Genomic DNA, 18,257 nt, shown 5'->3' with positions numbered 1-18,257 from the left:
TGAATTTGAGTCTAGGTATGCTACAAAATTAGAGAATAGGAAACGACCCAATGAGTATTGCTCCTTTCCTGTATACCATGTCAACAAATTAGTCAGAGAAACTTTTAACTTATTAAGATCAGTGAAAATGGCCTTTGACTACATGGATGAAGAAATGGTAAAGAAAATACTAGTTGCACTGATAAGACCAAAATTGGAATACGCAGAGTCTCTATGGACACCTAGTACCAAAAAACATAAAGAAACTAGAAAGAATTCAAGGAGCAATGACAAAGATGGCACCAACAATTTGCAATTTGACATACAAACAAAGATTGGACAAACTAAATTTACCAACCCTAGAACAAAGAAGAGAATGAGGTGATTTGATAACCATTTATAGAATTATGAAAGGGATGGAAATTCTTGATAGGGATGACCTACTAGAATGGGGCAGAAGAGCTACAAGAGGACACAAGAAGAAACTTAAGACAATTACAGAAGAGATCTGAAAAAAAAATAGCTTCCCACACAGAGTGATAGATATCTGGAACAAACTGAATGAGGAAACAGTGAGTGCTAAAACTATACATGACTTTAAGAAAAAATGGATGCGGAAAGATACAACAGCGGGTCACTACGAGCATAGCTCTCCTTCCGCAAAATACAACTAGGCATATGTATGGATTGAGAGATAATGAAAAACCTGAAAGAACCTAATCTGCCCTAGATTAAAGTATGCAGTAGCTGTGTTGTCCCCACATTAACTGAAGGATATTTATTGAGAGAATACAAGGAGCAATGACAGGGGATAAAAGACATGTGGCAGGGAAATGATTCTTTCAGATGTCTGTTTTACAAGATCACCACCCACAGGTACTCATTGATAGTTCTTGTAGAAAAAAAGTGCAAATGCACAAAGAATTAAGTAAATAGTAAGTGAAATATCAATTTTATTCTGCTTAAAGACAACCCCAGAATGAAGATATGTTGTTGACAGTTATTGTTGTTTTTGTCGTCGTTCCCCCAAAATGCATGACTGAGCCATCCCATCTCTATGGGGAATGCCATGGCTAGAACAGGGTTTTTCCACAAATCTATTATAGAGTGTACATTGTGTTGTTGACTTATATGATTGTGTACAATGCAGTCTTCCATAATGTGTTATATAGTATGGGGTGAAGTGTTACACCCTGAATAGATCTGTGATGCAGTCATCTAGTATCTTCTTGTAACTTAGAGGGCTGGAGGGTGGCTGCACCACAGTCTGGCTAGGTGGACTCTGTCCTCTTGGAGAAGAGTGGATTCAGAGAAATGGATATCAAGGGGTCTGGCATGCAGTAATGTGTTGTCTTTCAGTTTGTTGATGGAGCAGTCCCCTCCCCTGTAGCTACCGGCTCCGGCACTTGGCCTTCGAGCCAAAAATTCCATAAATCAACCTCCCCTGTAGTGATGCCTTTTGTAGATTTTATTCTGGCTAGTGTCAGACAACTTTGTTTTTTCTGAGGGTAGTTTCAAACAGATGGGGGCCTTCAGCAAAATATAATTTTTTATCAGTGAACAAAGAGAGTATGTTAACCCATTCAACTCCGATGACAAGATGTCTTGTCATTTGGTCAAATAAAACAAAAAATCATAAAACACCAAAATGTTTGATCAAACACCAGAAAAATATGACGTCAATCCTCGCTTCGCTCGCAGCGAAGCGAGGATTGACGTCATATTTTTCTGGTGTTTGATCAAACATTTTGGTGTTTTATGATTTTTTGTTTTATTTGACCAAATGACAAGACATCTTGTCATCGGAGTTGAATGGGTTAAGGACACTGGAGCATCCTGCTGATCTTGATGTTGACCTTATCTTTGATTTAGGTGAAGGCTGGCATCCAAAAAACTCTGCAAGTTTGGGATGGGAGCAATCCCGGGGTTGAGCCTGATGTTCTTCACATAATACGGCACTCAGAAACTCCTTTGACGAATGATGACCGTGGACGTACCAATACCGTCAAGCTCTTCATGTATTCAAGTGATGCTAGTTTGCTTTCTAAGTCTATTGACACAAGTAAGTAGAACATGTACCTGTTCAATGATATATTTTGGTTGTTCGATTTCTTTAATAATAATTTGCCTATGGTGACATCATTTACAGATTTTTCTGTGGTTGAGGACTGCATTTTATTCAGTGTAAAGTACATCACATTATTGCAGTGGTTAAAACCACTCCAACATTAGCCCCACAGAAAAATCCTTGCCATGAAAAACAAGAACCACACAATTGAGTTGAGATCACCATTTGGCACTAAAATGAATCTAACACAGAAAAGGTTTGGACACAGAAACAAACTGCCATAGATGCAACCATCACACAAGAGGACACAGAACACCTCATCTATATCTTATACTGCCCCACCTTAACCATACCCAGACAACAACATAACATTTCTTTCTTGAGTGACTTATGGGCCAATGCAATGGCTATTGCCAGTTACCAGGGAGCCATGGGCGTCCTGGAAAAGAGATTTAGGATTATGGATTGATTGATAAATAAACTTGACTGAGAAAATCTGTTGACTTGGGATATGAGGTATGAGATCAAGTCCTCATAATACTTTATTGATTTGTTCATAAATCTCTCGCCTTGCAGTTCTGAAAGAGTACAAGGTGCAGCAAGTTGAGTCGTTGATCCTAGCCCTTCCAAGTTTAGGAGAAGACCCATCCCTTCAGGATGTACAAGGGATGTGGAGAGCAATGGAGAAAATGGTGGATAGTGGGAAAGTGACCAATATTGGCATTGCCGATGTATCAACCCAACTATTCATGGATCTCTATGCTTGGGCAATGGTATGTTTGAGGTTTTATTTAATTGTTAATAATGCATGGTATAGGTTACCAGCTCTTTCATGCCTCTTGTTTGGCTCCAGAAGCTTCTTGCAAAATAATTATTTCATCAAAATGAAGATGTCATATACTGTAAATTTGTAAAGCATTCCAGGCAAGGCTGTTTATGTGTGTATGTATATATATATATATGTGTGTGTGTGTGTGTGTATATATATATATATATATATATATATATATATATATATATGTATATATATATATATTCAATTCAACTTTGAAGAATGCTATATATCTGAACTTATTATTTTGTATTGAGGACCTGACAGTACATTTTTATTACATTTACCAAGGGCCTCTTCCCCCTTACAAGGGAGGTAGCCAAAGTCAAAGACATAAATAGGGTTCTGGTTGGAAAACTCCTCCTTGACCCTCTTATGCCTTTGCTTTTGCCTTTTTTTTTCTAGGGGCTCCACCTCCTTACAAAAGTGGATAAACTCATAATTACTAATGCACAACAGTATACCCTTCTCCAACTAAACTGAAGACACTAAACAGACAACACAACTGAAATAATCACAATCCAAATACAGATATAGAAAACAACTTACACTATCACAAATAGTGATCTACCACCCACTACATCCCTCAACACCAACTTCTCGACTCACAAACTACATACCAGCAGGTGATATGAATGCACACCACCTTATTCAGATAAACACACAAACAGAAAACCCAAGAGGAAACAAAATATTTGAACAACTGTGCAACATAAACCTAATTAATTCTAGCAACCACCAAACCAGATAACCTCCTCAGAATAAACAAGCAACATCCATTAACATAATGTGCCACCTGTCTCCAAACATAAACATATATACATACATATACCAAAGGCTTCCCCTTACAAGGGAGGTAGCCAAAGTCAAAAGGTGTAATTCCACTCCCACCCATTTCATCCCCACCCACTCCACTCCCATTCACCACTCCTCCCTCCCTCTCATCTTGGCTCCTTCTGGATAATGGGTCCTCCCTGCATCGCCCTGAGTCAGAAACAATGCATCAAAACACAGCACATCCACAGCAAGGCCATTTCATTTAATTGGCGAGCTCCCATTCTCTGTCCCCTCATGCAGTAACATTGAATACGGGGAGAAATCCCTTTGGGCTGCGTCAAAATATCAGTCACACATAACCACTCCAAAACCCTCCTCCCAATCCCCCACCCACTTCCATCTATGTATCACAGTATTAGCCATACATGGTCATTCTCCGTTCACCCTTATCTTCTGTCTTCTCCCTTATTTCCACAACAGATTTGCTCAGTGCCCCTTTTACCCCATCCATCCATTTCATCCTTAGTCATCCCCTAATGTTCACTCCACCCACCTCTGCCTTCCACACTTCTTTTACTAATCTTTCTTCACTCATTCTTTCCATGTGTCCAAACCACCCACTGTTTCATCAACCCTATCTCCCATCTCCTTTTCCACCACAAACATAAACAATATAGGAAATTTTACATGACCTCCCATCAGACCACTAAGTTCCCAATGAAGATCATCATAGAACTAGAAGGGAAAATTAAATCTGCTTCTAAGAAAACATCCATCAACTACAAAAAAGCAAATAGAAAATAAGAATGGAGGTGTTTGCCATAGACCAGTTCCCATCCATTCACTGCAGTGAAAGAAATAGCAGTGGTCATTCAGAAGACCAGCAGGAGGAAGATGCATGAAAAAATACAACTCCTACTACATACCAGAGATAGCCAACCTAAAAAGACATGCTAAAACACAAACAAAATTGACAGAATAAGAAAAAACTGCTACATCAACTAAACATAGACATCACAAGACTAACAAAAGAAAAAGAAAACTGGGGAAAATACAGAAATTCATTTAGTGGGAAAACAGGAAATAAATGGGGAAAACTAACCTTTAATTGATTAATTGTTCCCATGAGTTTCATTAGGTGGAAAACCCCCAGCTCCACAGTGGCTGGCACTGGTCCTTGGGTCTCCCACAGATCTCTCCAGGGAGAAACTTTGAACTGTTTTCTGTGTTGTATTAGTGGGGGAATGTTTCCATAACACTGACTGAAAGTAGTTGGGGGGAGGGGAGCGGTTGCCAGTGGTCAGCTTTCCATCCATGAAAAAGTGTAAGACATACAGTTGAGGTTGATCGGGAGAGATGTTGGACACAGCCAGGAGACCAGGTACCAGCCCCTCAGGGTATCTCTTGATACAGTTGAGGGAGTTGATGGGTTTTGACTACTTTTTCATTCATCCTTTTCTTCACCCAATTAGGTGAAGCCATCAACAGTGCAGGTGAACCTTTCGTCATGCTGCGTTGTACCAGAAGATCTCACCAGCTTTGCAAAAGAAAACTTGGTCCAAGTTTTAACTCACAATGATCCAATAGGTATGTAGTAATTACTTGACATTTGAATGTGACCAATATCCATAAATTAATTTGTTTTATGTCCCACTGATCTTCATTCCAAGAGGGAGGTATTTAATTTAGGGTCCTGACAGTGTTGGATAAGCAGCCATTTGGAAAATCATAACTAGTGATTTGTTCTGAAACTAAAGAAATTGAAAATTTACAATGTAGTAGAAAAGCATATACCAAAGAGAAATGGGATAGAAATTCAAAACAAGGATTAGTTCAATAAAAGATGTGCATTGGCAATATATATATATATATATATATATATATATATATATATATATATATATAAAGGCATAAGAGGGTCTGGGAGTTTTCCAACCAGAACCCTACAGTTTGGGTCTTTTAATGTGCATGGTTGTGGTACAGATGAGAGTAAAAGGGAAGAGATAGGCAGTGAGAAGAAAAATGAATGTGTTGGCAGTGAGTGAAAGTAAGTTGAAAGGGAGGGGTGAGTTTAAGTTTGGGAGGGTCTCAGGAGTGAAGAGAAGGCAAGGGGGAGAAGAGGTGGCTATAATATTAAGTGAAGAGATAAAGGTGTGGAGTGGAAGGAGATTTCTTCAAGGTTAATGTGGATGAAGGTGAAAATGGACCTTTGTATGGGCCTGGTAGTGAGAAGAGTGTAGAGAAAAGGGAGGCTTTTTGATAGATTTAAATGAGTGCATAGAGGGTTTAGGGAGAAATGTCAATGTAGTGAAATTGGAAGACCTTAATGCTAGGGTAGGAAAGGAACCAACAGATAGAGTGGTTGGGAAGCATGGAATTCCAGGAAAAAATTGTAGTGGAGAGTTGATGGTGATGTGTCTAGAGAGTTGATGATAGCAATAAAGTGTTTAGGAAGAAATTCAAGCATAAATACACATGGGAGAGGATGGTGGATGGTAGAGTGGTAGATAGGGCATTAATGGACTAAATAGTGGTAACCAGGAGAATAGTAGGAAGAGTTTTGGATGTACATGTTCTAAGGGGAGAGAGTGGGGGAATATCAGATAATTTTTTGGTGGAAGGTAAGTTGAGAGATGAGGATAGATGGAGAAAGAGGAAAAGGGCAGAAGGTAGGGATGTGCTTAGAGTAAACTGCTTAGATGAGAAAGAAAAGGAGTATAAGAAGAAGCTGAGAGAGGAGTGGGAGGTAGTGAAAGATAGAGTAGAACTAGGAGTGGAGGAGGAAGTGTGAATGTTTCAAGGAGGGAGTCACAAGGTGTCACAAACTAGACTCTGTATTTGAGTTGATGCTTCGAATCATAGATCACGACCTGAGCAGTTCCTGCAATCCAGATTCAAGAACATAAATTTTGCCTCTTTTAGATCATTTAAATCTCACTGGGGTAAAAAAAAAAAAAAAAAAGATGGAGCACAATCACTTAATTTGTACATAACTTATAATTTGCCTTTTACTTACAATGAAGTTGGGTGTGAATAGAGTGCGAGCATGGTAATCAAAAAAAGGTGGCCCAAAAATGTCCGCGTGTCTTTTCATACCACAGCTGTATGATACCAGTGCTATTTTGTGCTTTGCATGGAATAAGTGGTAGCCTATTAGGTTGGACTAGTAATTGGTTGAAAGGTCGAAAACAGAGAGTTGTTTTAAATGGAAAAACTTCTGGATGGAAAAGTGTTGCAAGTGGAGTTCCTCAGGGTTCCGTTCTTGGGCCACTTCTATTCATAGTATATATAAATGATATAGACCATGGACTAAAATCTACTGTTTCCAAATTTGCTGATGATACAAAACTGTGCGGAGTGGCAAATGATCACTCAAACCAATTAGATATTCAAGAAGATTTAGATAAATTACAGCAATGGTCTGAAAAGTGGCTAATGAAATTTAACACAAGTAAATGCAAGGTAATGCACATAGGTAAAAATAACAGCAAGTACGATTACAAGTTATTTGGAAATTCGTTAACAAAAGTGGATAGTGAAAAAGATCTCGGCGTAATTATCAGTAACGACCTCAAATCATCCAAGCAGTGTATTTCAGCCTCTGAGAAAGCAAATAAGATTCTGGGATTGATTGCGCGATCTTTTGATTTCAAAAGTCCATCACTCATTAACAAGCTATATAAATCGTTAGTTCGTCCACATTTGGAATATGCTGTTTCCGTATGGTCACCGAATCTCATTAAAGACATTGACAGACTGGAAAAAGTACAACGGCGAGCCACAAAACTGATTCCAAATATCAAAAATAAATCATACGAAAATCGACTTAAGCACATGAATCTGTTTTCCCTAAAAAAGCGTAGACTCAGAGGTGACTTGATACAGGTCTTTAAGATTTTAAAGGGAATTGACAACATCAAAAGTGACCAAATTTTCACATTGAATGAGAATCAGACAAGAAACAATGGTCTCAAACTGTCCGGAAATAGATTCAATTTGGAAGTAGGTAGAAACAACTTTGCCAACCGTGTAGTTAATGAATGGAATAAACTTCCTGCACAGGTAGTGCAATGTAGTTCAGTTCGAAGCTTTAAGAATCATTTAGATAAATACCTAAGTAAGATGCTGTAATTATTATAATTTATGTTATATTATTTGTTTTTGTTTTGTTATAATTTGTCTGTCTGATTTTCATTTATTATTAGTTATATGTCAATTTATTATCATTTACTATTTACCTGTTTGTTTGTTATTCAACTATACCAATGCATTTATTTATGTATTTCAATTGTTATTTACATTGTTATAGTTTTAATCTATTATTAATTTTTTTTTTTTTTTTTTTTTTTTTTTTTTTTTGCATCCGACCTAGATATGGATCAAAAGGTCTCCTGTCGGCATGCTTTGCCTTTGTAATCCTTTGTAAACCCATCCTATCACCATCTGCCCAGCTCCAGACAATTTACCTGTTTCTTTATTTTTGTGTGAAGAAGGCTCACAATATATCAACTTCTACTCATCTAAAACACATAAGCATGGGGGTGTAGAATTGAAGGCTCTGCTTCGTGTCATTATCTTCATTTACGTGCCCTCTAACCTCTGATGACAGGAGGCTCCAATTGTGTAGTCCTCCACTATCAGCTTGCAAGTCCCCTGCAACTTGGATGACAAAATAAGATACTCATGTCTACAACTAGAAATTTTACGCTACATTCTCAGGTAAACCTACACATTTTACAATATACTTAACCCATTCAACTCCGATGACAAGATGTCTTGTCATTTGGTCAAATAAAACAAAAAATCATAAAACACCAAAATGTTTGATCAAACACCAGAAAAATATGACGTCAGTCCTCGCTTCGCTGCGAGCGAAGCGAGGACTGACGTCATATTTTTCTGGTGTTTGATCAAACATTTTGGTGTTTTATGATTTTTTGTTTTATTTGACCAAATGACAAGACATCTTGTCATCGGAGTTGAATGGGTTAAAAGTGGGCACTGTGGCTCCAGCCAAGATGAGGCTTGACATACCTGCATCCTTTTGTGTGTGATGCCCACGTCCTTTGTCAGTGACACATCATGGAACATGATGCAAGGTGTGCAAAAATGGTGTGTGGAACAAGGAGGATGGGAAGAAATAGAAGGAAGGGTAGTGAGTGGTGGGATGAGGAAGCAAAGGAGGTTGTAGAATAGAGAAAAAAGAAAACGAGCATTCACAGAGTGGTTACAAAATAAGACGAGATAATCATATAAGGGGTATAAAGAAAAGAGAAGAGAAGTAAAGCATAAGATAAAGGAGGCAAAGAGAAGAACAGATGTGAAATGGGGTAAGAATATGACAGAAAATTTTGAAAGTAATTAAAAAGATGTTTGGGAGGAAATCAAGAGAGGAAGAGAAGATGAATCAAGTAGTGAAGAAAAGGTAAAAGATGCAGATGGAGAGATGACAATGGAAGAGACATAAGAAGAAGATGGACAGAGTATTTTAGGGAGTTGTTGTTGTTGTTGTTGTCGTTCCCTAGACTGTCTGTCCGAGCAGTCCCATCTCCCCAAGGAAGGCCACAGCCGAAACTGGGTTTTCCCACAAATCCTTTATAGAGTGTATGGTGTGTTGTTTGCATGCATGATTGTGTATAATGCAGTCTTCCATTATGTGTTGTATGGTATGGGGTGAAGTGTTACATCCTGGGCAGCTGTTCACAGCACGGTCGTCCAGCCTCTTCTGGTAGCTTAGAAGTGCTGGGTGGTGACCGCATCGCAGTCTGGCCAAGTGGACTCTGTCCTTTCGTGGGAGAGAGGATTCAGAAGGGTGGATATCAGGGGGTCTGGCATGCAGCAGTGTGTTGTCTTTCAGTGTGTTAATGGAGCGGTGAGTGATATGATTATGAATATGTTTCCGGAGGCTGGTATTTGGTGGTTGTGGAGGAAGAGAAGAGAGTATCTGTGCGTAATAAAGGTCTTTGGGTGTAGTTTTAATGTTTCTTGGTGTGTGTGGGTGTTCTGCTATGTAGTGTAGCGGGTGTGATGTGTTTGTGGTGGCTGCAGCAAGTGTTTGTGTGCCTCTCATGTCGAGGTGGTCCTTGACTTTGAGGACTTTTGTTTCATGGTGTAAATGGTCTGTAGGTGATGTATTTGTGCAGCCTGTAATTGTTTTTAGGGCTTTGTTTTGTATGATTTGAAGGGTGTTGTGGTGTGTCTCACTGAGAGTAGGAGCCCATGCAGGACTCGCATAATTCATCACTGAGCGTATGCATTGTTTGTATATTGTTATATTAGTTTCTTTGTTTTGTCCAAATGTTGTTCCAGTGATTGACTTAAGTGCGTTAAGTCTAGGTGTGCATTTGTTTTTTATGTTTGTGAGGTGTTGTTTGAAAGACATGGATGTATCGTATGTTACACCAAGAATTTTCGGTGTGTTTGTGTGTGGTATTAGAGTGTTGTTGATGTAGAGATGAGGTATGTATTTGTGTTCTTTTGTCCAGTTGGTGAGAAGTGTTGCTGTAGATTTGGTTGGAGCTATTTTGAGTCTGTTTGTGATGAACCATGTGTTGAGTGTGTCAAGGTATGGCTGGATTATTTCTGCAGCTTTGTCTGTGTTACGATGTGTGCATGTGATTGTTATGTCGTCTGCGTAGGAAGAGATTTGTATTTCTGAGGTGTCTGGTGTGGGTAAGTCATGCATGTATAGATTAAATAATGTGGGGGATAGAACTGAGCCCTGTGGTACTCCGTTCTTAATGTTTCTGATGTGCGATGATTGGCCATTATATGACACATGAGCATTCCTGCCTGCCAGATAATTGGCCAGCCATCTTTTGGTGTTATTGTGCATGTCTGTGTTATATATTTTATTTGTTAGGTTGTGGCGGGGGATAGCATCAAAAGCTTTACTAATGTCCAATGTTATAAGAAGTGTTCTGTGGTGGGGCCTATCTGAATTGATGCCATCTAAAATTCTTTGTGTGAGGTTTGTCAGAAGAGTGTTTGTGGAGTGTAGTGGCCTAAAACCGTGTTGTGAGTCAGCAAGGGGAATATATGGTGTGACAAGTTTAAGTATTAGGCGTTCAATGACTTTAGAGGGGGTGCAGAGAAGTGTGATTGGGCGGTGCGATGTTGGGATTGTTGGGTCTTTGTTCGGTTTTGGAATGGTGATTATTTTACCATGCTTCCAGATGTCGGGTATAGTGTTGTGTGAATAGCTGTAGTTTGCAATGTTTGTGAGTGCGTGTATACCTTGTGGTCCAATGTGTTTTAGGTGGATGTTGCTTATGTTATCAGGGCCACAGGCAGATGAGTGCTTGAGATTATGCATTATGAGTTTTGTCTGACTGTCTATGAAGGGTGTATAGTCTGAGTCTGTGGGGAAGTCTTTCTTACGTCGAATGGTGCGTCGGTCGTCAGGGTGAGATGTAAGATGGCTCGTCTGTGCAAAATGACGTATGAGTGCGTTTGCTTGTTGTCTGTTTGAGGGTAGATTATCTGTTGTTGTGATTATTGCTGCGTGAGAGCGTGTAGTGTTAGTGTTGGATAGTGTGATGCTGTTGAGTGTTTTGTACAATTTGCTGGTGTTTGTTTTGTGATCAAGTGTATTGATAAAGTTTTGCCAATTTTGTGTTTTTTGTTCATGTATTTTATTGGCAATCACAGTGTTTAGTGTTTGTATTTGGTCTGCTATGTTTTGAGGGATAGGTGTGGGGGTATCGTGTTTAAGTGTGTCACGTTGTCTGATGAGGCTTTGGATTTCTGGTGTGAAGTTGGGGTTGTGTGATTTTCTGTTGCCTCTAGGGATGTATCTCTTGTCTGCGTTTTGTATGATTGTATTAAAAGCGTGCACAGCATTGTTTATGTTTGTGATTGGTGTACTGTTAAGTGTTTCAAAATGTTGTTCTGTCTCTTCAGTAAAGGCTTCCCAGTTAGCTCTCTTGTAATTGGTGTAAGTGTGTCTGTGGCCAGCTGGGGTGCATCTTGTTTTAGTGGTGATGATGATTGGAAGGTGGTCAGAGCCAAGGGCTCCGACCACTCTCCATGATGTTGTTGGGGTTAGGCAGGGGGAGCAAAAGGTGATATCAGGAGAGGAGGGAGTGTAGAGGGCTTGGTATGGGATATGTGTATGATTATGCGTGTTGTTCATGATAGTCAATGAGTCGAATTGAGTCTGTATATCAAGCCCTCTGTCTGTGTCAGGGTTGTCGACATACCAGGCAGACGACTTGGCGTTGAAGTCACCACCCATGATCAGGTTGGGGATTGAGGTTAGTTGGCTAAGTTGAGGTCTGAAGGTGTTTGGAACTGTGGGGGATGATTGGGGGGGAATGTACATGTTAACTATTGTCAGTGTTGAATTGTTGCCTGTGCGGATACGAATGGATTGGGTTTCTGTTGTGTTATCTGTGGTAGGGAGGAGAATTTTGGTTGTGGCACTTGTGTCCACAAAACAGATGGAGTGGTGGATCAGGGTGATGAGTCCACCGCCATTGCCGTCAGTCCGGTCTTGTCTGATGGTGGTGTAATTATGAAATGATGGTGTTTTGTGTGAGTGTCTTAGTTTTGTTTCTTGTAAAATCGCAATGTGTATGTTGTGTTGTTTAAGAAAGTGTTCAAGTTCATGTTTTTTAGTGTTAATACCGTCAATGTTGTGTTGTAATATGTTGATTTTGTATGTGTTGTATGTTGTCGTTTGGGGTTGAGGTTGGGGTGGTAGTGGGGAAAGTGTAGGATCTGGGTCAGAGGGGGGGAAAGGAGAGATCGGGGACAAAGGAAGGGGAGTACTAATCGGGGGTAAGGGCAAAGGGAAATTGGGAGTGGGTAAGGGTGTTGGCTGTGGTTGGGGAGGTGGGAGTGGGGTTACTGGAGGGCAGGTAGAACATGTCCAAGTGTTTGTGTATTGGTTTGTGTCAGCAAGTGTTGTACAAGTGAGGTGGGCCCAGTTTTTGCACATTTTGCACTGAACTGAGCCCTTTGTCTGTCTGCTCGAAGTAATGGGTTTAGAGCATGTTGGGCATGTGTATTTTGTGGTGGGCCCAGGATTGCTCTCTACATCTCCGGCTAAAAGTAGAAGAAGAGGGGTGATCGCCGGAAAATCACCCCTCAGTGCAGAAAAAACGTAACATTGTATGTTGGAAAAAAGGATTGTGGTACTCCCCCAGGTAGGCGTAGCTCCTCCTTGGGGATCGGTGCCATCTGCGTAGAGCTGATGGCCAGGGGTGGTTGCTGCTGATTGGCCCCCAACTCTTGGGGTTGGGGGGTGGTCCCACGACGTAGACGTTGCAGCTCCAGGACCATTTTAGGGAGTTGCTAAATGTGGAGAAGAATAAGGATGGAAAAACAGTTGTAGAGGAAAGTGCTAAGAAAATAACTGTGTTGGATGAAGAAAATGGAGAAGAAATAAGAAAAATTGAGGTGAAAGCAGTTATTAAAATGATGAAAGTAAGGCACCTCGGTTAGATGGGTGTTATGCAGAGTACCTAAAAAAGGGAGGTACAATGATGGTGAACTGGCTGGTGAGAGTGTTTATTATTTAAAAACTGGTTGAGTGCCAGAGGACTAGAGGAGTGCCTGTGTAGTTCTACTTTACAAGGGAAAAGGGGACAAGTGTAAGTGTAGTAGTTTCAGAGGGATCAGATTGTTTAGTGTAGTTGGGAAGGCTTATGGGAGGGTCTTGATTGAGAGGATAGGAGAGGAACAGAGGGAGTAATTGGTGAGGAATATTATGAATTTAGGACAGATAGGGGTTGTATAGACCAGATTTTTGTGGTAAGAGATATGTGAGAAAGCTTTAGGAAAAGGTATGGATTTTTTTTTTCTTTTGGGGGTGGGGCGGCCTTTATGGATTTGAAAAATGCTTATGATAAGGTAGACAGGAAGGCACTGTGAGATTGCAGGTATATGGGATAGGAGGAAAGCTGTTAAGAGTAGTCAAGAGTTTTTACGAGAGCAGTAGAGCCTGTGTTAGAATTAGAAATGGAGAGAGTGAATGGTGTGAGGAAAAGGTGGAACTTCACCAGGGATGTGTTATGTCTCCATGGCTGTTCAATTTATACATGGATGTGGTGGTGCAAGAGGTAAACGCAAAGGTAATGGGCCAGGGATTGGAGATGGTTATAGAAAATGGAGAAAATTGGGAGGTAAACCAGTTGTTGTTTGCTGACGACACTGTGCTTGTGGCAGGATGAAAGGAAGGGACTGAGGAAGTTAGTGACAGAGTTTAGGAAGTTGTGCAAAAGAAGAAAGTTGAAGATAAATGTGGGCAAAAGTAAGGTGATGAGATGTACAAGGGGAGAGAGTGACAGCAGACTGGAAGTGAGTATTAAGGGAGAGAGACTGGAGGAAGGCTTTAGATGCTTGTGTGCGAATATAGTGTGAAAGGGAGAAGTGGAGGTGGAGGTAGAATGTAGATTGAGAGGAGCAAGTAAATACCTTGGTGGATTGAAAAGTGTAATGAGAAATAGACATTTGGTAATGGATGCTATGAAGGAGTGATTGTGCTGACAGCACTGTATGGAGCAGAAACATGGAACATAAGAGAGGAAGAGTTTAAATGTGAGATGAAATGCCTGAGAAGTATGTAAGAGGTAGATAGAGTAAGAAACAAGGAGGTGAGGATGAGAACGGGGGTGGAAAGGGAGTTGGGAGATAGGGTCGATGGAAGAGTATTGGGATGGTTTGGACACATGGCAAGAATAAGTGAAGAAAGATTAGTAAAAGAAGTGTGGAAGGCAGAGATGAAGGGAGGGAACATGAGGGGGCAACCAAGGATGAGATGGATGGATGGGGTAAACGGAGCATTGGAAAAGAAGGGAATGTCTTTTGAGGAAGGGAGAATACAGAAGATAGGGGTGAATGGAGAATGGTTGTGTATTGATGATTCCATGATGCATGAAAGGGAGTGGGTGGGGGATGGGGTGAGGGAGTTTGTGTGAAAAAATATTTACACATAGCCCAAATGGATATCTCCCCGTCTTCTCTTTTTCTGCATTAGGGGGATGTAGAAGGGGAGTCGCTGATTAAATGAAGCAGCCTTGCTGTGGATGTGCTGTGTCTTGCTTCATTGTTTCTGACCCAGAGCAGTGGGCGAGATGCAGGGATGACCTGTCATCCAAGAGGAACCAAGAAAAGAGGGAGGGAAGGGTGGTGAATGGGAGTGGAGAGGGGGGAAAAGCCAATGGTATATATATATATATATATATATATACGTACAAGACATTTGTATTTCTTCTGACACATTGATATAAGGGAATGGTTCCCAAACAGGGGGTAAATTATCCCCTGGGGGGTCATTTAACAAACTTCTAGGGGTAATGGAGGGCTAAAAGAAAATCAGAAAATCAAGAAAACATTGCAGTACTTGGCATTAAGATTAATGTTAACTTAGTATGTAAAATTGTAAAGCTAAAAAAAAAAAGTTTGGGAACCACTGATATAAGATTTCCATTATGATGTAAAAGATTATTTATGGCTTGTAATTTTTCAATAGTAATGTTTGTATTGAGGTTTTGTTGTTGTTGTTGTCGTTCCCTAGACTGTCCGAGCAGTCCCGTCTCCCCAAGGAATGCCACAGCCGAAACTGGGTTTTCCCACAAATCCTCTATAGAGTGTATGTTGTGTTGTTTGCATGCATGATTGTGTATAATGCAGTCTTCCATTATGTGTTGTATGGTATGGGGTGAAGTGTTACATCCTGGGCAGCTGTTCACAATGCGGTCATCCAGCCTCTTCTGGTAGCTTAGAAGTGCTGGGTGGTGGCCGCACCACAGTCTGGCCAGGTGGACTCTGTCCTTTCGTGGGAGAGAGGATTCAGAGGGGTGGATATCAGGGTTCTGGCATGCAGCAGTGTGTTGTCTTTCGGTGTGTTAATGGAGCGGTGAGTGATATGATTATGAATATGTTTCTGGAGGCTGGTATTTGGTGGTTGTGGAGGAAGAGAAGAGAGTATCTGTGTGTGATACAGGTCTTTGGGTGTTGTTTTAATGTTTCTTGGTGTGTGCAGGTGTTCTGCTTTGTAGTGTAGTGGGTGTGATGTGTTTGTGGTGGCTGCGGCAAGTGTTTGTGTGCCTCTCATGTCGAGGTGGTCCTTGACTTTGAGGACTTTTGTTTCATGGTGTAAATGGTCTGTAGGTGTTGTATTTGTGCAGCCTGTAATTGTTTTTAGGGCTTTGTTTTGTATGATTTGAAGGGTGCTGTGGTGTGTCTTACTGAGATTAGGAGCCCATGCAGGACTCGCATAATTCATCACTGAGCGTATGCATTGTTTGTATATTGTTGTATTAGTTTCTTTGTTTTGTCCAAATGTTGTCCATTGTGTTGCTGCATACTCGAGTTTTGGTCTTATTAGTGAGTAAATTTTTTTTTATCATTTCCTCATCCATAGGCAAATGCCATTTTTATTGACCTCAATAAATTATAGGTTTCTCCAACAATTTTATTAACGTGCTTATCCGGTGTCATGTCTTTGCTGATCATCACTCCAAAAGGTCTTTCGCCGAGTTTACTTTTTTTTTTACCTCTTCTTCGCCAAATTTATAATCTCTCGATATTCTGTTTTTACTTTTTCCAAATTCCATTATACTACATTTCTTGATACTGAATTTCACTTCTCACTTTTGAGTCCATTTCCAGATGTTGTCCAAGTCTTGTTGTAATGAGTTGCAATCCTCCTCCGTTTTTACTTTTAGTATTTTTACGTTGTCTGCAAAGAAATTGATATAACACTCTACTCCTTCGTCCATGTCATTTATGTATATAGCAAACATGATCAGGGCCAGTACTGATCCCTGCAGGACACCACTTATCATTTCTTCCCAATATGAGAATTTGTCTCTAATTACTACTCTCATTTTCCTCCCAGTCAGGAAGTCTTTCATCCATTCCAATGATTTTCCTCTGATGCCACCTATTGACTCTATCTTCCTCATTAGTTTATCGTGTGGTACCTTATCAAATGCCTTTTGTAGGTCCAGAAAGGCACAGTCTGCCCAACCATCTCTCTCTTGTATTATGTCTATTAATCTTGAGTAGAAGCAGATCAAGTTTGTTGTACATGATCTTCCTTGTCTGAATCCAAATTGATTTGGATTCAGTATAATTTTTTCTTCCAAATGTTTAACCCATCTATTTTTGATGGCCTTTTCGCAAATTTTTATTACTGTGCTTGTCAGGGAGACCGGTCTGTAATTTGATGGGTCTTCCTTGTTTCCTCCCTAATGAATTGGTACAATATTTGCCTTCTTCCAGTCCTTTGGCACTTTTCCTTCTTTAAATGAGAATTTAATTATATTGTATATTTTGTCTGTTAATTCTTCCATGCATTCTTTCAGTATCCAATTTGCAATTCCGTCTGGACCATATGATTTTCTGAAGTCAAGGGTTTTGATTTGGATGCTGATTTCCTTTTGTGTTACAATTATTTCTTTCATTGAGGGGGATCTCTCTCTATTTCCTCACAGATAGGTGAGTTTTCTATTGTGAATACTGGTTTGAAATGGTTCATAATTTCAGCCAATTCCAGTTCTTTTGTGTATTCATGTTTACCTTGATGCAGCTTTTCTATTTCTTGTTTGTTCTTCAGTTTGCCATTTGCATACCTGTAAAATAGTGTGGGTTCTTCCCTGCATTTTCCTTTCTTTTTTTCATAGTTTCTCTTTTCATCTCTGCATATTTTTACATACTCATTTCTTAGTTTGATGTACATTTGCCATTTGTTTTCTTGTGTATTTTCCATTTCTTCCAAGCTTTGTCTCTTTTATCCTTAGCCTCACTACACCTTTTGTTGTACCAGCTTTTTATGTGTGTTCATAGATATCCCCTCTAATGTTTTGCTGGGGTGTGTACCTAAATTTGCTTGTATGCATATTTCTGTAATTTTTTGGAAAGTAAGCAAAGAAGAAGAAAGAGATCTACTGACTATTTATAGAATTATGAAAGGAATTGAAGTCCTAGATAGAGGTGATTATTAAAATGGGACTAGAGAAAAACAAGAGGACATAAAAAGAAACTCAAAAAAGATAGTTATAGAAGAGATCTTAAAAAGAATAGCTTCCCACAGAGTGGTGGATATCTGGAATAAATTAGATGAGGCAACAGTGTGTGCAAATACTATTCAAAAATTGAAGAACAAACTTGATGCTGAAAGATACAAAGATGGGTCACTATGAGCATAGCTCCCTTCCTGTATAGTACGGTACAACTAGGTGAATACAGAGAGACAGGTCATATTACAGTATTCAGGTCACTGAAAGGGAAAGATTACATTAACACAAAAGATCTGGATTAAAGATGGGAAGGCTTTAAGAGGTCATGGGAACAAATTAAGAAAAACCACATGTCGAAAAGATGTGAAGAAATACAGTTTTCCATATACGGTAGATGCATAAATACATGGAATAGCTTAGGTGATATTGGTTGAACTGGAACAGTACATTTACCTAGTATTATATGCTCGTGGTGACCTATTTTTGTATCTCGCAAGATAAAGTTTGTTCTTAAATTCTTGTATTGTGTTTGCACACACTATTTCTTCGTCCAATTTGTTCCATATATCTGTGTGGGAAGCTGTTCTTTCTATGGTCTCTTCTGTAGTTATCCTTTTTGAGTTTCATTGCA

General features: G+C 39.8%; 1 protein-coding gene across 1 annotated transcript in view; it reads left to right on the top strand.

Moving 5' to 3' along the window:
* Gclm (Glutamate-cysteine ligase modifier subunit) overlaps positions 1-18,257 on the top strand; it is a 36,468-nt gene that overhangs the window by 11,240 nt on the left and 6,971 nt on the right. The window contains exons 2-4 of the mRNA XM_076194197.1: positions 1,852-2,041; positions 2,624-2,820; positions 5,129-5,243. Of these exons, the coding sequence (XP_076050312.1) occupies positions 1,852-2,041; positions 2,624-2,820; positions 5,129-5,243 (502 nt within the window). The remainder of the gene's footprint in view (positions 1-1,851; positions 2,042-2,623; positions 2,821-5,128; positions 5,244-18,257) is intronic.

The sequence above is a fragment of the Oratosquilla oratoria genome, chromosome 12, assembly GCF_046742065.1.
Source record: "Oratosquilla oratoria isolate Oo_2021 chromosome 12, ASM4674206v1, whole genome shotgun sequence".
Lineage (NCBI taxonomy): Eukaryota > Metazoa > Arthropoda > Malacostraca > Stomatopoda > Squillidae > Oratosquilla > Oratosquilla oratoria.
Note: the sequence above shows the minus strand (reverse complement) of the source record. Positions and strands in the feature narration are given on the sequence as shown.